General features: G+C 33.0%; 1 protein-coding gene across 2 annotated transcripts; it reads right to left on the reverse strand.

Moving 5' to 3' along the window:
- Positions 1–1,139: 1,139 nt before the first annotated feature.
- Positions 1,140–20,291, reverse strand: LOC132729480 (tetratricopeptide repeat protein 28-like). Of its 2 annotated transcripts, XM_060715255.1 has the most exons (21): positions 20,146–20,291; positions 19,147–19,298; positions 18,586–18,795; positions 17,913–18,090; positions 16,065–17,442; positions 15,419–15,539; positions 14,177–14,900; positions 13,565–13,796; positions 12,530–12,699; positions 11,893–12,114; positions 11,266–11,413; positions 10,014–10,186; positions 6,352–6,455; positions 5,554–5,768; positions 4,904–4,914; positions 4,535–4,620; positions 3,656–3,813; positions 2,842–2,953; positions 2,058–2,203; positions 1,695–1,773; positions 1,140–1,397 (listed from the first exon to the last, which is right to left on the reverse strand). In XM_060715255.1, exons 2-21 carry the CDS (start codon positions 19,249–19,251, stop codon positions 1,152–1,154), a joined length of 4,818 nt encoding a protein of 1,605 aa, XP_060571238.1. In that variant the 5' UTR covers positions 19,252–19,298; positions 20,146–20,291; the 3' UTR covers positions 1,140–1,151. The 2 variants fall into 2 exon arrangements, with proteins under 2 accessions (XP_060571238.1, XP_060571237.1); XM_060715254.1 differs by lacking the exon at positions 4,904–4,914 and having other exon boundaries at positions 5,543–5,768.
- Positions 20,292–21,359: the final 1,068 nt, after the last annotated feature.

Here is a 21,359-nt window from a genome sequence, read left to right on the forward strand (position 1 = left end):
TGTCAGTGATTTATTGTCATGAAGAAATTTCGCCCTGCCCGAGGATCCAACCAGTGACTCCTTGATAACTATTCCAATATTTGGCAATAAGATACAAATAAAAGACACTAAAATTACTGAACAGTAAAGCATAACTTTATTGATAAATCTTTAGAAAATATAACAAAACAAAAACAATTACATATATAGAATAAAATGTGCAAAATTAGCTCCCTTTTTCTATGGTCAACTTATAAACCATTAACATTTCAAAAGACTGAAACCTAAAATTATTTTTAAGCAACAATTGGAATTATCTGCATGTAATTTTGAATTAATGTTAATGTCTAAAACTTATGTTGAAAAGACAACTGCAGTTTAAATAAAAAATTTTAATACCTTCTTACATACACAATAATTTAACATGTATACAAATGTAATAAATTCTGCAAATATCTTTCATTCATTTGTTGCTTGACAGTATACATTAATACAAATTTTATTTTGTATAAAGTATCCATTAATACAAAGACGGCAGTTAAAGCTAAATTTGTGTTTATAAACAGCAGTCCTTGTATAAACCAAGCAAAAATAAAATATATATATATCTGTTCATGTGCATGTGGGTGCTATTAAAAAATTGTGCTTTTGTGTTTAAAACAACTCCTTTTGAAAAAGCATATATTGTACTAAATTTCAAAAATCAGAAATACTTTTTCTACAATCTTTATATCACATTAATAATGATTATCACAGCCAGATTAAGGACAAAATATATATAACATAAAACATCTGGTAAAAAAAAAATTCAAAATAAATAATTCATTAAATGGAAAGCTCAGTTCTGCACCAAAAATAGAACGCTACACATTTTTAGAGCAGAATCTAAAGTTCATAAACATTCAATACAAAACTGAAAATATCACAGATTTCTTAAATCCAGTCTAAGGAATAAACACAATAATTAACAAGATAACACAATTACAACAATAACCATTTAACATTTATAGTATTAATAAAAGTCACTTTTTTAATCTCAGTTCAAACATAATTTGAAAGGTGATAAAGAAAAATGATTGTAAAATTTCCTTCAGCTAGCAGTGAAAAGCTGTATATTTTAAGAAATTATCTTAATAATTTTTTTTCCTGTTTATATCCGATGAATAAACATCTCAGCAGCTGTTTACATATGGCAGGTAAAGTTTCAAGACCTCGTTTCTATGCCGAGTGCCGATATTTTGTACCCTCTCACTGTACACATAGTGAGCGTAATCTCTACGCTGATCCACCTCTGGGTTCAAAAGGACCACTTTCTCATCTACTGGTACCCGAGCTCTAGATGCTGTACCCCCTGGCAACACTTTGACCTTCTGTGGGGAGGATTTTGGCCGGCCATATTCATCCAGTGATTCGTTTGCCTGAAAAATTAAATATATTCAATGTTTTGTAAGAATTACACAAAGGGAAATTCTTTTTGCCGTAAGGTTTAGAATTCCTGGTGTTATCCTTTGAACAGTTTAGAATATATTTAATGGATCATAAAAAGTATATTCAAGTATTCAGCACACTAATTTTTTTATGAGAATACAGAAAAACTACAAAATATTGAATTTCCTCTCTTGGGAGTATTAAACAAAGGTGTTAGGGAGGGGCAAGTAGATGCAAAGCATCACCTCTAAATATTGAAATCACATAGCTCCTCCCCTAGATCTTACCTGTGCAACTACTGTCATCTGATGCCAAGTCTTAGCTCTCTCTAGATAGTCCTTAAAATTCTCATCCAAATCAGAGCGACTGAAAATAATAAAGCCAATTGATGTAAATTTTACAAATTTAGGTTTCTACTCTAAACTTTTATTCTATCGGGCAGTTATCAAAACCTATGAACAAGAGATTTTAGAAATATCCAGATATGTTATTGTTCATTGGAAAGAGTAAGTTCAATCATACATGTATATAAAATGATTGGGATTAGACAACTCAAAATTTTAATTTCTCGGAGATCACCAGTGTCAAATTTTTCTGAGAACTTCTAAATTTAATTAAAAAAAAACCAGGTTCATTGTACATATACTTACTTTCTGGCCAGTTTTATTTTCTCATCCATTTCAATATGGGTTTCTGTTTTACTCAGCCATGGTGTGCTCATACGTAACTGGTTCCTGGGTAATATTAATGGGGCTAGTGATGGCAATCTAGTAATCTCCGGGTAATCAGATATCGACTGTAAACAATAATAATAGTTTATGTAGGTAAAACAAAACGAAAGTAAAATATTTTAATATAAGTATGTACAGCATTAAATTAGGATTTTAAAATTTTTCCTGGAAATTAATTTGATTTCTGTTGACAGGAAATTATGTTAAGTTTATTTATACTGGCCTTTTTATAGGGATTTGAATAATAAGTATTGACAAATTATGGGCAAACATTAAAACACTGTTTATGTTCATAGGAAAAAATGTAATCAGGTGAAATGAGGAAAGTCTGTAAATGTTTTTTTGACACACTTAAAATATTATCAACTTCTATTTTTAATGATTATTATAATTGGCTAGCCCTATAAATGTTTTAATTGAATTTTAATAACACCAACACTGTTATTGCCATTTTAAGTTTTACTGGAGGTGAAAGACTTCAGATTCCCCCCCCCCCCCATCAGAGGCCTCAAGAAAGGTACGGTATGACTACACAAAATACAATGTACAATGTTACATAAAATATATCTTGCTGTATACAATATCATATAAATTCACAGCCTTATTCTATTACAACTGGATTTTGTTGACCAATATTGTGGTATTTCACAAAATTCTAATTTATCAATCAATTTAACAACTGATCAAATGACCACTAAAATACCTTTGTTTCTGATGCATTGCCCAGTAAGTTAACATCCAGTCTGTATAGGAGAACTTGACTCTTGGACTGACTGACGGACAATAACAACTGGAATAGACCTGACATCAACTTCCTACAAACATAAATTGTTATTTTACATACATAAACTTTCATAGTGAATGATATTGCATTATTATAAAAACATTATTAAAATACTATTTTTTCACACTAGAATGCCAGCCAGTTCTTTTTGTTTAGAATTATGTAGTTATAGACTCCGTTGAATGATACTTAAATATTGATAAATGTTAATAAAGTTAACAAAATGTATGTCGGTATGAGACTTGCTATTCATGAAACATCCTCATTATTTATGAAACAATGTTGTTTAGTATATTCTACCCATTCTTCTTGTCAAATACATGTAATACATGTAAAATATACCTGGCAAACTTATAAAGCTACTTGTCTAATTTGTTGTCTATCTATTTACTGTTTATCTTAGCCTGCTTGTGGCAGCAGATTATACCCATGCAACCAGTGCAGACCAAGATCAGCCTGCACACCTGTGCCATCAGATCAGGGCCTGCACTTTTTGCTATTCTATTAAACGGTCTATACTAGATTGAAAATGGACAAGTTCATTTAAGATATTGAGCTTTGAAAGGTTTAAAGATACCCAGACAATTGCAAAGAAGTGCCTTAGTAACCATACAAATTTCATTATAAAATCAAAACCTTAGAAATAATCTCTGTGTGCATTTAGTGCACTGGTAAAAACTGACAATTTATGTTTACTTTAACAAATATACATAAATCCTACTTAAATTGTTACCTATTATCTGGTGTTCTGTTAAAATTGAGCAGCATGCCTATCTGATGAAACCCAGTGGCAATCAGAACTTTCTTCAGTTTCATGTTTACCCACAGAGGCCGCACTGACAGGTCCGAAACCTTCAACTGAATCTCTGGAGCATGCTTTGTCACACTGAGCTATAAACACAGAGGAATTGTACACACAATGTAAAACCTTTTAAAAGAAGTATTACACAGTATGTTACATTAAAGTACAACAGGAATACCAATCATTTGTAATTCTCTGAACGCTCGTAGGTTGATCATTACACATGAATACACATGTCACCAATAAAGAAACAGGCCAGGTGGCACATCTGTACTATTTGATCAAGCTATACACTGTTGACAACTGAATTTTAGTATTTTATATCAAAACCCCTTGCTTTCATAATGGTTACTTTTAAATTCAGAACACTGAACAGGACAGGTTTGTGTGACAAATTTTGCAGAGTAAAGATTAAATAACCATGATTTGCATACAATATTCAGAAAAGAATAGTGAAATAACAATCATGCAAAATGAAATAATCTTTGTAGAATTTCCTAGAAATTAGTTTGTAAATAATTGCTCTAGCTCCATTATGAGAAAAGCTTGAAGCTTATATCTGGACCACTCTAGAGCTAGCTTCCTGGAGCTGATAATTACTAGTGTCATATGACCCCACATGGACCCCATTAGTAGTTGTAGGCAGAAAAAAATACTTTTCTAATTTTCACACAGAATTCAAAACATCTATAGTCACTGCACTTATAACTTCAAGCAATTCTATAGCACATGAAAGCAACTTATTTATGGATATTCCTTCAAGAAGTAAAAGTATAGCATATAAAATTAAGTGCAACTATTTGTACCTACCAGATCTATGATGAGAGAGATGTTATCCTGTGTTATAGGTAACACACCACAAACACTCTGAACCAACTCTTTACAATCAGTTATTTCTGAAATTACACAAAAGCAGGCAATAAAATACATATGTTTAACTAGAAGACAGTTAAGGAAGAAAATAACAAGGAAAATATAAACATAGTAAATGGTAAATACACTAAGGTGACAGAGCCCTTCAGTCTGGGACATTCATGTCACAATAACAATTTACCATCACTTTATCATCAACTTGCCAAGCAATGACCTTACATCATCATCAACTTACCAAGCACTGTCCTTGCAGTATTATCAACTTGCCAGTTGCCAAGCAATGACCTTACAGCATACTAAACTTACCAAGCAATGACCTTAGAGCATCCCAAACTTACCAAGCAATGACCTCAATGCATCCTCAACTTACAAAGCAATGACCTTAATGCATCCTCAACTTACTAAGCAATGACCTTAGAGCATCCTAAACTTACCAAGCAATGGCCTTAGAGCATCTCAAACTTACCAAGCAATGACCTTAATGCATCCTAAACTAACCAAGCAATGGCCTTAGAGCATCCTAAACTTACCAAGCAATACCTTAGAGTATCCCAAACTTACCAAGCAATGACCTTAGAGCATCCCAAACTTACCAAGCAATGGCCTTAGAGCATCCCAAACTTACCAAGCAATGGCCTTTATGCATCCCAAACTTACCAAGCAATGGCCTTAATGCATCCTCAACTTACAAAGCAATGATCTTACATCATCATCAACTTGCCAAGCACTCACCTTACAGCATCATTGACCTACCAACCAATTTCCTTACAGCATCATCAATTTAGCTGGCAATGACCTTACAGAATCCTCAAATTATCTAGAAAGGACCTTACAGCATTATCAACTTACAAAGCAATGACTCTAGAGCAATGACCACATATATATTCATCTACTTACCAAGGAATCATCTTAAACACTTTAGAGTACAATGTTTTATGAACTTACCAAGCAACGACCTTAGAGCATCATATGTTGGTATAAGTAGTTCATCCCTATTCCAATGAGGATAAATCACATATGGATTGATGATTGATGTCCCTTTAGATTGGAAATGGAAGCCAAGCAATTTAAGAAGGTCAAGGGCACCCTCTCCAGTCATAATATTATCAGTGAGAAGTGTCGTCTGCTTATTGTTATCCTCAGTATGAAGTCTCTTTAATGAGCTGTCAAGCTAAAAACAAACAACACAACTCCTTGCTTTTAAATTATAACTACAAGAAAAGTCATATATTCTTATTATACTTCAATATTAAATTTAAACTAATATTTCAAATAACTAGAACATTTAATATTTTCTGATGAAAAACAGAATAAAAGAGAAAAAATACATAATACTGTCCAACTTGTATCTATAGACCAGTATAAAAAATTGCAAAAGTGGACATGTTGTCAGATACTCTCGAATACTATAAGTGTGCTCAAGTAAAAACTAAACACGAAAAAAAATGCTAGTAAAGAAATGCAGAATTTCTGTGAGCAGCCTTTATTTTCAAGGCATTGACCACCAGGCATTTTTTTATCTAACTGAAAAATTCCCATATGACTGTTACAGTTTCTGAGAGATCCAAAAAGACCTTAAAACAAAAAGAGGTGGTCCTTAATACAGGTTTGGCTGTATATATAATTGCCAGTTATTATTTTCTTCTACATATATTTCTAGTTGTCTCAAAAAAGGCGATATTTACACATGATTACCTTGTATCGTGTATTCGTTGTTGTTGATTATCTTTTTTCTTCAAGAAATAAGTACTTACCAAGTCAACGAGATCAAACAAGACTTGTGGCTGTTTGGCATGGTTACGTAACAATGTTCCTAGGTGGCGCTGTAACTCATGAAGATTCTCATCCTTTTTCTTCACTGAAAAAATTTACAAAAAACTATGAAATGTTTACAACATTTTATGGATTTTGTTGTTGTTGTTGCTATTTGCTTCTTTCAGTATGACATTAAAAATCAAATGTTAATATAATTAACATGACATTTTGGAAAGTATAATTGTTTTTGACAAGATGGCATACAAACAAGACAATACAAGAAAACACCATCAGATCATAAACTAACTGGTCTTCCCCACATTTATGGTAAGGGGAGTAGTGGTCTACTGGTTTAGGTGTCTGCCTCTCAACCCAGGGATCAAGAGTTTGAGCAGTACCATCATCAGAACCATGTTCCTTATCTATATGACACCAAGATAGGTTAATTCCTAATATCAGACTCACCAGTGGTTCTCATCACAAATTAGTTAAAACAAGCAATTATCATAGTATTGCAAGCAATCCATAAGTCTCCTACCGGTTAGAACCCCATCAACATTCTGAGGGGCCAATTTTGGCCATTCACTAATGTTTCAATTTTTCTCTATTTTAAGTAAATTTGTTGGAAAAGTTCTTTAAAAGTGATCACAGGAAACAGTTTTTATGAACAGACAGACAGACGGACTGAAGGACACTCTAAAGTTAATATTTGAAACATCCCTGTTACCAAAATATAACATTTTAAAAGCAAAAAATTCTTAAAGAGGAGAATTAAAGATGCAATTTCATAAAAATTTTCAGCTCTTTTTGACTAATCACAAATATTGTTATATTTGCCATGTTTTAAGCCTATTTGTTGCCAAGGCAACTGATATTTTTTCAAAATAGGAAGAACAGATAAGACATGCATAATCTCAAGACTGCTATTTACCCATATATCAAGTTTCATAAAAATATTTCCAGTACTTTTTGAGTTATCACTGGATTCAGTTTATGTGTAAAATTCGCCATATTTTCAGTCTATGTGTTGCCATAGCAACCAGAATTTTCAACATAAGAAGAAAAGAAAAAAACGTGCATAATCTCCAGACTGCCATCTACCAATATGTCAAGTTTCATAAAAATATTTCCAGTACTTTTTGCGCTATCACTGGATCCAGTTTATGTGTAAAATTTGCCATATTTCACCCTATTTGTTGCCATAGCAACCAGAATTTTCAACATAGGAAGAAAAGAAAAAAACGTGCATAATCTCAAGACTGCCATCTACCCATATGTCAAGTTTCATAAAAATATTTCCAGTACTTTTTGCGTTATCACTGAATCAAGTTTATGTGTAAAATCTGCCATATTTTCAGCCTATTTGTTGCCATAGCAACCAGAATTTTCAACATAGGAAGAAAAGAAAAAGACGTGCATAATCTCCATACTGCCATCTATCCATATACCAAGTTTCATAAAGATATTTTCAGTACTTTTCGCATTATCGTGGGATCCAGTTTTGTGGACTGACGGACTGACAGACAGACGGACGGACAGACGGACGGAGGGTAAACCTAAAGTCCCCTCCAGTAAACCGGTAGGGGACTAACAAGCAATTATCATAGTATTGCAAGCAATCCATAAGTCCCCTACCGGTTAGAACCCCAGCAACATTCTGATGGGCCATTGGCCATTCAATTTTACCAGTGAATGAATGACATGAATGAACTTATAAATCTTTCGAGTTCTAAGTTTGTCTATATCACAGTAATGTGTTAAGTTTCCCTGCCTAGTAAGGAAATTATGTTTATACAACCTTGTCATATTATTACAATGTGGGATTTTAAAGTAAATCCTATAAGGAATGAAGAAGTTGGAGTGAAAAAAACCAATTTCTCGAAAAAAATCTAAGTTCAAGGGGGACATAATTCTGGAAATAGTCTTGCTAGAGTATTTAACCTTCTCAAAAATGTTGAGTGATAATAAGAAACATATATATGAAGTTTGAAGTAGATACATTAGGAAATAAAGAAGTTATTTTAAAAAAAAAAAAAAACATTTTTTTCATAAAAATTCTAAGTTCAAGGGAGGTAATACTGATAATTTTTGTACTAGAGTTGTAAACCTTGTCACATATGATGTGGTTGATGAACAGAAACTTATATCTAAAGTTTGAAGTAAACACCATAAGAAATAAAGAACTTATAGTGAAAAAGCTGAAAAATTTGAATCAGAAATCTTGAAATTCAGGCTATTTGTTGCCAAAGCAACCAGATTTTTCAACATAGGAAGAAAAGAAAAAGATGTGCATAATATCCAGACTGCCATCTACCCATATTTCAAGTTTAAAAAAAATATTTTCAGTACTTTTTGAGTTATCACTGGATCTAGTTTATGTGTTAAATCTGCCATATTTTCAGACTATTTGTTGCCATAGCAACCAGAATTTTCAACATAGGAAGAAAAGAAAAAGATGTGCATAATTTCCAGACTGCCATCTACCCATATTTCAAGTTTCATAAAAATATTTTCAGTACTTTTTTAGTTATCACTGGATCCAGTTTATGTTTTAAATTTGCACTATTTTCAGACTATTTGTTGCCATAGCAACCAGAATTTTCAACATAGGAAGAAAAAAAAAGATGTGCATAATCTCCATACTGCTATCTATTCATATATCAAGTTTCATAAAAGTATTTTCAGTACTTTTTGCGTTATCGCAGGATCCAGATTTGTACGGACTGACAGACAGACGGAGGTCCGGCCGAAATGGAATAAGGGGCCATTTCTTTTGTTATTTTCTACTGTTTAATAGAGGGCCAATGGCCCCTTACTCTATTGTTACGGAATGAACTCTATTGTTCTCTTTTGTTCTGTTTACAGTTAGATGGCCCCCTATCCCTATTCGGTAGTGCGGACAGACAGACGGACGGAGGGTAAACCTAAAGTCCCCTCCGGTTAAACCGGTAGGGGACTAATAAATAATATATATAGAGAATATTGTAGAATAGTGTAGATTTAATATTAAATTTATTGAACAAGTTGAATAAAGCATATTATGCAAGCCTTCGGTTTACAGCTAAAAGATTCATTTTTCATTGACGCACCCGTTACCCTACTATTAGCGTGTTTTAATGCTATGTTTGTATATGATGAAAATGGCATCACAAGTGACATCAAATTATTTTATTAAATTGGTTTATTACATTCCTGCTTCGTGGCTTATGTGATATAAGCTTATACTTATAACACTATTCAGTCAAAAAATTATTAGCTGGATTCTCTGCCAACACTTATAATCCAACATATCAGAAATGGTCCTTGTCTTCCACAAGTAAAACATACATATTATCTATAAAACTTTTCAAGAACCTGTGATAAAAACCAAACATAATTTATACAATCCTATTGCCCTTGTATTTGCAGTGATGTGACTAGTCTATTCTACTGGTATACAGTATGGCAGGACAGGAAATCTATACAGTCTGACAGGGCTGAATAACATCATTAATTTAAACTGTTATCTAAATCCCTTAAACTCTCAACAGACAGTTATCATATGCTTCCAAAACAAATCAGGAATCAAGTCAAATATTGTTTTAGTTCCATCTTATCAACGGAAACAAACATTTTAACAAAGATCCAGTGTTCTGGTAACCTTAAATTAGGAAAACTGTACCTGGTGCCAGGACTGGTTTAGGATTCAAATATTCTTTGCCAGTCTCCTCCTCAATCTCAGCCTCTGATTGGTCAATATTTTGATCTAACATTGCATGCCTAATCTCACTCAGGTTTACATACACATCCTTTCCTATCAAAACAAAGGCACTCCAATACAACGGGTCATTGTACCTACAAATCAAAAGAAAAAAATATACTCTTTCATGTTTAAATATTTTTAAAACTTGGGTTTCTCATACATTTTGAATTACGAACATTTCATAGAATTCACATGCCTGAAAAATAAATCAAACAAGAGCCCGGTTTGAGCCGGGTGATGCTCCCCGAATAGGTTTTGGACACAGGAAAGTACACCTCTTGTAGTTTCAGAGTTATGTCCCCGGAAAAAGTTCAAAGTGCAATAATTCCAAAATTAGGCAAGGCAGTGTTACTGTTCTTTGCACTGCACTTCTAATCAATGTGATCTATCAACCTACAAAGTTTCTTGATGATATCTCTTATGATTTCCGAGTTATGTCCCGGACAACTTCAAAAAGTAAAAATAAACAAAGGGCAAGAACTCCAGAATTAGGCAAGGCAGAGTTATGATTCTTGTGCACTGCACATCTACCCATTGAGATATATCTACCTACAAAGTTTCATGTTGATATCTCTTATACTTTTACAGATATGTCCTGGACAAGATTTTTCTAAAAGGGGAGATAATTCAAAAATGAGGCTTAACAGAGTTATGATTCTTTTGCACTGCACCTTTACTCAATGAGATCTATCTACCTACAATGTTTCATCTTGATATCTCCTATAGTTTTAGAGTTATGTTCCGGAACAAAGTTTTAAGTGTTAAAATTAATAAAGGGCAATAACTCCAAAATTAGGACAAAAAGAGTTATTGTTCTTATGCACTGCACATCTACCTATTGAGATCTATTCACCTACAAAGTTTCATGTTGATATCTCTTATAGTTTTAGAGTTATGCCCCGGACAAGATTTTTCTATAAGGAGAGATAATTCAAAAACCAGGCAAAATAGAGTTATGGTTCTTTGACACTGCACTCCCCCTCAATGCCCTCTACCACTGTATGAAGTTTCAACAAATCATCTCCAAGGGTTTTCAAGTTATGCTCCGGACAAGACAACGGACGGACAGACGGACAAGGCGCCGACTATATGCTCCCCCGAAATTTTTCGGGGAGCATAAAAACCTTATTTGATCACAAGTACAATACTGAAATTTGTTACAAATATATACCTGTCATCATTTTTAAGAGCTTCAATGGCAGTAGAGATGGCCGTGGCAGATTGAGCTCCACTTTGTAAGGCGAGATAAAAACTGGTGTAAAACTTCTCCACCGCAATGTCCGGTAGTGGCCACATGTTTGTGAGAACACACTGAGCACCTGAAACAAACATGACAATATTGTGAAGTATTTATTCTATAAATAGCGTCAGTTGATGCAAAATTATTACAATATTTTCCGTACTGCATTTTAGGTCATATTAATCTTGCTTAGTTCAAATGGCAGTAGTGGTGTGCGTTCAAGATTTTCATATCCTGTGTCATGATGTGATGTCATGTGTTATTTCAGGAATAAAGTAAGAACATTCGAAATAGCATCTGTCTATCACAAGCTAAAAAAAATCATCTATGACAAATAAGTAAAATATCCCTAGCAAAATGCTTTCCCACTAAAATTTCTAATGAAGTTGTAAGTCATATGCTTCTAATGAGACCCAGTCCTTAAAAAAGATGGATTTATAAATTTATCATTTTATGTTAAAACTAATGAAATGGAAAGGGTTTAAAGTTGTGAAAAAAGTAAGTATAACACTCTCAATTGTTGAGGGTGTAACATTGAGCTATGTCTAGTTCACTCACCTGCAGCAATAAATGCACTGGGTAGAAGATATCCTGATTGTATACATTCCTTCCTGTAGGGGTTATAGCCCATATTGAGTACCACAAGCTGGGCTGTAAGTTTGAGTCCCAGAATGTCATCAGCACTAATCAGATACGAGTCCTCCGTGGGTATACCTTCACCAGCATCTACCGGGGATGGTGCAAATGCTATCAACCCTTCGTGCCAACATCCGTATGTACCTGTTCAAATTGAGATAAAGCTATTATATAAAAATATATAAACATTATCTTTTTTACAGGTTCTAATGAACAATGACATAAGCAGACTATGTCATCCTTTATTTTTATACCCCTAAATCTGCTGAAATCAAGCCTTTGCCTTTAGTATAGTCAACTCAGCATTAACATCCAGGAAGTTTATGACCAGCCTCTATACAGTTGGTTGCTTTATTCCTGTATTTTGATGTTGATATCCCTTAAACTTTAAATGGACAGTTCCAAATTCAAAGCTGGGCAAACCCATTACATAAATTCAGCATGTCAAGGTTTAAGAACTTATATCACATTATTCTGAAAACAACTATGAAATTTAAGACAGGGTTAGGACCCTTAGTCTTCTTATTCAATATCAACAAAGCATAAATTTATCACTGACCAATATGCACTACAGAAGCTCTCTCTATTTCTTTCAGGAACCTTTCTTTAGTAGCATCCAGTCCAGATATTGGTATAACATCTAATAATGTGGCGACATTCAGTGCCTCTCTTTTTGCCGAGGATAATTCTTCCAGACTCGGCTTCCATACTTTATCATGCAACATTAGGCTGAAATTTAGTAATTCAATATATTACTATTATTTAAATACCTTATTTGATAGATAGGTTGCTGACAAATAGATCCTTTATTAAATAATAGCTTTGACTAAAGGGTATAAAGCTATATCTAATTAAAAAAAAATTATGAATTTTTAAACAGTAAAATTATGTTGCTTCTATTATCTTTTGGTTAAAGCTAAAAAAAAGTTGAAACATAAATTTTCTCTGTAATTTTACCCGCATAAAAATTGTTCTATGTACACAGTATAAAATGTTCCATAACAAAATATTATACTTCTGTAAGTAGGGTTGTATCTTTCTAGCAATGATTTTGTGCTTCTATGGAAAGATACAAACATATTTCTTTCATATTGGTATTTTGGAATATTCAAAATAATTTGGTAGCAGAAATATAGCTTTATACGCCTTTTTTCTGTTTTTTTTTTATACACTGTCAGTTTTCATTGCCTGGTTTGACAAATATTTTGTAGGCATTTACAGACAGATTATTTCCTTTCACACAGAATTTTTGTTTATTTACCTGTTTAAGAGTCTAAATACCTTGAAATTATATATATTCATGAAAATTCATGATTGAATGTATAACTACCTGTAACTCACTATCTCTCATATTACTAGCAAGTTTCATGGAAAAAAAGAATATTCAAGATGTGCAAGATGTGTGTACAGGTTGTGGTATGTCTACACAGACCAGTCATGATTATAACTACGAAGTTAATTTTGAAGGAGAAAAATTTAATTTCGTCATAAAACCAAAATGTTTAAAAATTAATTACCCATTCAACCAATTAAAATTCAAAGACTGGTTCCAAACCTCATTTTATTTTATTAAAGTGTCAACAGACTGGTTTACCTTTCTGGCAGTTTTGGATTGGCGAAGACAAGACAACGATCTTGACAACTAACTTGCTGAAACTTCGTCACTGTGCAGGTTGAACTTGTTATGTCAGTTCCTGTTGATGTTTCCGTGGTGATTGTTGTAAATGAACCAATACTGAACATTCGGTCTAATGTTGGCTGAGCAGCTAGTGTCCGGTTTGTATTAAGAGAACTACGGTAAGAGTCACGGAAAGAATCTAGAGGTGCTGCAATAAATAATGCTTTAAGATACAAAGAACGGCATTAAACACAGCATGATAGATTAATGATAAAATAAACTGTAAATACATGAAAAGAAGGCACCTTTCACATTTATTTCTTTCTTTATGTAATGTCTGTCTCCCAGCACCATATTTTTTGTATCGTGAAATAACCACAAATATTATTTACGTAGTTTTATCATGTGAAGTTTTGAATCTAAAGTAACTGTAAAAGTTTAATCATGTTATTTCAACAAAAAATCATATAAAAAGTAAAAATCATACTAACTTAGGATACTGGGTTTACTTTTATAAATGTTTATGACTAAATGGTGGACAGAATTCACACATGATTTTTTTATTTTGATTGCAAACAAATTGTTTACCTCTGCCAGTCCTTGGTGATTTCCACTGTGAGTGTTTCTTGAAATCTTCCTCATACATGGTCCGTTGAGTTGGTAGATGCCCTGGTTTTGGTGGCACCATTGGTGTCCGAGGTGGTCGAGTCAGCAACCTAGGATGTGACAGATGCTTCGCATTTATGTCCGCAACCATGCCGGATGATCTGACTGAAGGTGCACCGCCTAGGTCCGTCCCTAAGTATTTATTTGTCAAGCTAAGAAGTCCTCCCTTTTTATGAACCTGCCTTGAAAAATCCAGCTCGTCTTTTAAACGTAGATGATTCAACTCATTTGCCACTACCTTATCTAGGAGTAACAAATTTGGCAAGTATGTGATGCGAAATCTCTTAAATGCATATCGATTAAGGAAGTCCTGAAGTAAGTTAAACGGACATCTATATAACGCTTTATCAGGTACGATTATCAATGGACTTTCTTTAGGCAGTTTAGAGAGTATATCTTCAATAGGTGAAAACAATAAATCATAAAGCCTTCTTTCAACAGTTTTTTCAGACTTTTTCTCGTTCTCAAGCTTTTTGCTTTCCTCAGCTGTATCCTCAGACTTTTGAGATGACTCACTAAGTTTCAGATACTTCCTTCTGGTCATCTCAAGCTCGCCTGATTTTAGCGGTAAAGCTTTATTCTCACAAAGTGTAGTCATTTGCTTCCAGTTACATCCCTTGTTCACTTCTTTCAATAATCCCTCAACCTGACAAAACAAAATAGTTACATTCAGAAACAAGGTTTCAAAATTTATCATTTACTTTTAACAAAGCCAAGTTACAGTTACTTTAGTTTTATAATAGAAATACTGGTTGAACAATAGATTACCTACATTCTTTTCAGCAAATGAAATACAAGAAAGAATAATAAGTATTGACCCTGTACATAGACCATTCTAAAACAAGCTTTACTATTGATCAACTTCTAGTAAAATTTGAGCTCACAACTTCCAGTTAAATGTGGTGCTCTACCAAAACACCAATCTTCTTTCAGGCAAACTTAAAAGTAGACCCAATTATGACGCACAAGAAAACTTTTTAAAGGTTCTTAAAGAATGCTCCAAACTTTAACTGTCTCAACCATAAGAAACATATACATTTTATATATTAGAGTCTAGAATGTTCTAAACTTACTATCACAACCACAAGAAACCTAATTTAGGGGTGTAGAAGGTTCAATCATCAGAAACATATATGTACATTAGGATATAGGATTCAAACTTACTGTCTCAATCATATTTTCCTCTTTACCAGCCTTCTTGGAGTAGAAGCGCACAAGCCCCGTCCCTGGCTGAAGTACCCACAGTAACAGGTATTCTGACAACAGTGAATAATACAGCACAGTGCTGAAATATGGTATTATAAATAATTATTATTCTTGATGGGGTTTCAATCGTCTAAACAAATGATCAAGAATAACTATCGTGACAGTGACTGAGAAAAGAACTAAATTTTCTGAATTTGCATTTTTCCAAAATAATTTTTGATGATTATGTCATGAATATTTTCAGTATATATGTATAATTTTTCATCAAAGTTCTTAAAGAATCTTTAAATCAATTTTTGTTAAAATACATTTAGATAAATAAAATAAAAGACTTTTTCAATCATCTTTAGTAGATCTTATACATGTAGATGAATTAAAAAAGGGAAAAATTATCAATAATTGGAAACAAAACAGTTGTAAGAATTTAAAAAAAAAAATCAGCTTATCTAAAGGATAAAAAAATAAATCACAACCTATCTAACTGGTTTGATTAAACTACACACAAACATTTTAACGATTATCACTGACAGCCTAGTACAGCTTTATACATTTAAAGCAAAAATCAAAATTGTTTAAACAAAAAACATCAACAATATAAAATAACCTATTTTGTTGAGACACGACACGACCCATTCTCTCGGCAGACCACATGTCCCATGGTGCCGTATGACTCTGACTTGTCATTGCCGATGCCTGGTAATTATGTGTTGTTGTTAACGTACGTTTTCTGTACGCCTCTGCAAACTGCAGGCACTCATCTTTATTTCCCAGCTTTGCATGAACTGTCTGAATTCCATCATAGCATTCACTTAGCTGGACCCCGTATTCCTTTGGGCAGTGACTACCTTCCACCATATGTTCTCTTATTTTTGTCTCATAATACGGAACCAGCTGCTGAAAATATTTCAGTGCTTTTTCCAACTCCAACATTTGAGTTGATTGCTGGTGAATACAAGCAATATTGTAATGGCTCAAAGTTTCGATTTCAGGAAATTCAAAATCTTCCGCTAGCTCTGATGCCTGTTCATAAAAGTATAAACTATATTGATTTTTCTTCAAAGCACGATATGCGTGACCTATTTTACACAATCCAGTTGCACGAGTTCTGTAGTCTGTTCTGATACAACTATTTATCATCTCTTCATAAGCTTTTGCAGCCTTTTCATAGTCCCCTTTTAACATTAATGTATCAGCCAACATTTCGTTGGCAATAATTTTCATACGTTTGTCTTCGAACCTTGTTGCCATGGTAACGTAGTGCTCATGGTATGTTAAAGAAAGTTTCCAGTTTTGTAATGCTGCATACACACTACCAAGACATCCATATGCTTGGGCCATGCCTTTTTTATCCCCATTCTTTTTCCCCTCCTCTAAATATTTGTTATAGTTTTTAATAGCATTGTTATAGTTGCCTAAAATTTCATTCAACATCCCAGTATTATGATAAGACTCTGCCCTCAACTTTCCTTGAAAATTATATTTCTCAATGAATACCACATATTTTTGGGCATGCTTAATTGCTGCATTCATGTTTCCAATGGCCTTGTATGCAATGCTAAGATTTAGATGTAAACCACACTGGAGTTCCCTCGTCCAGAAATCTGGCAAAACATCTTCACTTCCTGTCTCCAAAATAAGCTCTGCCTCCAAATGCAATAACTTCTCATAGTATATTATTGCCTGATGAGTGTCATGGTTTTCCAGGTACAGTGTAGCAATATTTACCAAAGCTTTTGTTTGATAAATTTGATCATGAGTAGCGATAGCTGTTTGAAGACATTCTTGATAAAGACTGATGGCTTTTTCTGTATGTTTCAGTGCCGAGTGTGCATTTGCCGAAGTAAGGAGGATTCTCATTGTTATTCCCTTCTGATTGGTCTGAAATTTCTGGGCAGTGTCAAGTATTTTGATGCATATCTTGTATTTTTTTGCTTGGAATAAACTCACACCAACTTCACTTAACTTTTTGTATGAGTCCATATCTACAATATAAGAAACAGAACATTTTAAATAATACGCTTTATATGCAATTCAATTGTTTGGAACATTTTTAAGACAGTTGGCAGTAGCTACATTTTAAAAAAATATGCCAGCAGTTTGCAGATTATAACAATTTAAATGAATATGAAAACTTTCCAGCTTTACTTGTGTATTATAATTAGGATGTGTTATACCTTCTATGCAGTTACCAGAGGTACAAGTAAGCAAAAAAGTAGCACTAGCAACAATCCATAAACCAGGGTGAGATATTCTTCACATGAAAATTTGAAGACCCTAACATGAGTCTGGCATACAGCAGTAATAGCAAATGTGATTTCAGTGACAATGCCAATGAGATAATGTGACAGCTTTTACCACTTAAACCCCTCTCATAATTTTGAGAATACTTGTTTGACAACTTGCTTTACTACTTGTGATAATTCGGGAGAAATCATAATTAAATAAAGCCTACCTCTTAGTGCACTCCTAGTTTCCTCAGGTATATTGCAAAATGTTGCAGCAACATCTGCTATAAGGTCAGTTAGTTCATCAGTGTTATCTGGGTCAAGGTCAAGTGCAGTGAGAAATGAGGTCAAGGCTTCTTTATACTGATGAAGGTATTTCATGGCAAGACCCTGAACTTTGTATGCCTACAAAAATAATATGTATTTATTTTAAGAATAAATAACAAAGAATTTTTACTTTTTCAATAGCCAAATCATTTTGTAACTTTTTATTTCACTCTGTCAAAAAGAGAAAAATCTATTTTCAACCATACTTCACTCACATGAAGATGTGTGTATAGAACCAACATTTATTATTTTAGCTGGAACATAAACTAATGAAATTTCTTCACTTTTCATTTTTTTATTCTTAAGTCTTAAATCTAATCATTCAGTAAAAGTGAGTTTGTTCCATAGAAAGTGGAAAATGAAACATTTTTCATTTTTTCCCTGAAATCTTTTAATTTTATTACCATTTTTATAACATGCATCTGTGTAGTAGAATAAATATGCCACTCTATAAAGGGTACTTTATTTGATTAAACATGAATCAAAATGTAAAACTAATAACAGATAAACAATTTTTTTCAGGTGAACAAAAGAGTATCCTTGCACAATGGTCAATAAAATTCTTAAGGTTACCTGGGGATTTTCCGAGTCCTGGGAAATCAGGAATTCTGTATCTCTCTGGGCACTGATATAATCTCCCATCTCAATACACGCAGTTGCCCGAGCCAACAACACATCAGGATTCTGTTCATCTATTTCCAACGCCTCATTATAGAATTTAATAGCTCCTGTGAAATCTTTAACTTTCAGTGCCTTGTCCCCTCTTTCTCTCAAAGACTTCATCTATAAAAAAAAACTCCAACTTAACAGATAGTTTAAATTTACCCAAAAACATGTATAATGTATAAGCATCATCTGCATCAAACTGTTAATTTATTTAATGGTAAATAGATATCAATATGATTGTATCTACAGTACAATTTCTGAAGAGCAATTAAAATTTACAGGGACTTGTTGCTCTACAGTGGGCCATTCTACAGAGATTACACTGTATTTAAAAACTGACTACATGTATATGCTTAAAATATAATTTATCATCTTATATAGATTTAAACTGCATAATTTTTTTTAAAAATGCAAAATACATGCCTCTCTGTAAAACAGACCAGTAATATCATAAAGTCACAAAGTTACCTCTACAAATTCCTCTGCCTCACTAATGGGCTCAGACCCTTCTACCAAGCTTGGTAAGCTAAAACTGTGGGCCAGGGATTGGCCATAGCCCCCACCCCTATCCATGGCTGAAGCTGGATTCCCTACCTCCTATGATGTCACATTTGACATTCCTGAATAAAAGAATTAACAATTAATGAAGATACAATTGTGCCAATTACTATCAAAGCTACACTTTTGATTGACACATTTTTTTTGTATTTTCTGTTTAACCTGCTGGAATTTTTTATATTGACTTGATTATTTTCCATTTCTGTCACTGTCTGCTACCAATATTAAAATGTTTAATAATTTGTCCATATCAAGTGATTGCCATATCTAAAAAAAGTTATCGCAATATGCTTTGAATTATTTACTCCTTTGAAAATTTTTTTTGTTAAAGATAAGTTTATTTTGTTTTTCTTTGTAAAGCCAATCAATTTTCCCAGATTGAATTTATTGAAACAGCTGTGAAATACCACATTATATTTAGTTTTAACATCAATACAGTACACTTTACAAAAATCAACAATCTATTTGATTACTTATATATAATGCATCAGGGATTTATACAGAAATTGGGGAGATGCCTTAAATTAGCCTTTCATTGGACAGTTGGATGCAAGTGTAATGAATTATCATACATGTTTGTAAATTTTCATATTGGGAATTTTAAGTGGAATTACTTTGAATGCAACTAAGTCGTTAATTTAGTAATAAATTTGATAACACTAGTAACAGTGTACACCCGTTATAAAGTGTTTCAGTTCAACTCAAAACCATTTATTATCGCGTTTATTTAAATTACAGTTATCAGGTTATATGTTATCCACGCATTTTTGTACGATTATGTGCATTTCTAACGCAATACAACGTTGAATGTATCCATTTTTCTAAAATATTTACTTTGTAGCACATGCTTACAGTACAAGAATTGTTAATCACATAGCTTGTTAAGCAAAATATTCTAAAAAAACTTGCCAATTAACAAATTCCAACAACCTTAGCCGCCATTTTGTATCCAATCAAACATTTTTCTTGTGCTTACTTAAAAAAGAAAAATGGGCGAAAATTATATACACAGCGAAAGTTCCCTAAATTTTAAGCACTTTTAAGTGCTAGCTATAGAGTTTAATAAAGTTCATAATATCTTCATGGAAGTCCCAATTAAGGACTGGTGCTAATATAAATAATATGCATGTATTTGTTTAAAACTAGCGAATTAGGGACAGTGTCCGGCAGCACGAAATACCCAAATATACCCAAATATACCCAAATACAGCAATATGTATTTTTGTTTGTTTAAAATATAGATTATAGTGAGAATTAAATAAATATTTATAAAATAATATGACTTAGCCTGCTATAACTTTCATTCATTCCGTTGAGATGTTGTAAGAAAATAAAGGTGTGACATTTGCTTATAATCTACTATATAGGTTCTTTATGAATTTACTTGCAATTTTAAATCAAGATGTTATATTTGTTGTCTACACTTACATTTTTAAGGTTAAATTTTGTTGAAATTTCATATCATATACAAGTGTCCATGTTATTAAAAAAAATAGCTTTACTGGAGTACATATACTGTACATATTTTATTTCAAAACACAATGATAGGAAAATGTATATTTGGGTATGTTTGATTATATCTTAGTGAAAGTGTATATTGTATTCATGATTAAAACAACACTTTTTTACTATAAAACATTTATTTTTAGTATAATTGGGCAATATTTGGGTATATTTAGGCAATATTTGGGTATATTTGGGCAATATTTGGGTGTATTTGGGTATATTTGGGTATTTCGTGCTGCCCACAGTGTCTCACAGTCCGCCCTGTCCCAAAATATGGTCTGCCCCGTCCAAACATATAGTCAGCCCTGGCACGGTCCGCCCTGTGCTCCCTTAATTGCCTATTTTGTGCCACATCCATGAGTGCCATTAATTGATATTTGATATTTTTGGGGCTGCATTTCGTGAACGTTTTTCTCCCTCCTTAATCTTTATTTTCATATAGTCTAAATCTTTTTTATCACATAAATCGCGACACAGGAGTGTAATAAAGCCATTTGATAAAAACGATATTACACTACAGTAATGTAATAACACTTTGACGTGACATCATTTGTGCTATATAGAAACATAGCGTTAAAGCGCGGCAATGTTAGCATTACATAATAAGCGTGTCGTTG

The sequence above is a fragment of the Ruditapes philippinarum genome, unplaced genomic scaffold (assembly GCF_026571515.1).
Source record: "Ruditapes philippinarum isolate M1 unplaced genomic scaffold, ASM2657151v2 ctg926_1_1_1_1, whole genome shotgun sequence".
Classification (NCBI taxonomy): Eukaryota; Metazoa; Mollusca; class Bivalvia; order Venerida; family Veneridae; genus Ruditapes; species Ruditapes philippinarum.

What these genes read in the sequence shown, in the direction of transcription:
- LOC132729480 (XM_060715255.1), bottom strand. Translation starts at nt 19,251, where the DNA reads ATGGATAGGGGTGGGGGCTATGGCCAATCCCTGGCCCACAGTTTTAGC. An exon ending in TAAACCAGTCCTGGCACCAG is followed by an intron (nt 6,456 to 10,013) that starts GTACAGTTTTCC and finishes AAATTTTTTCAG; the next exon opens with TGAAGAAAAAGGATGAGAAT. An exon ending in AGATGACAGTAGTTGCACAG is followed by an intron (nt 1,398 to 1,694) that starts GTAAGATCTAGG and finishes TTAATTTTTCAG; the next exon opens with GCAAACGAATCACTGGATGA.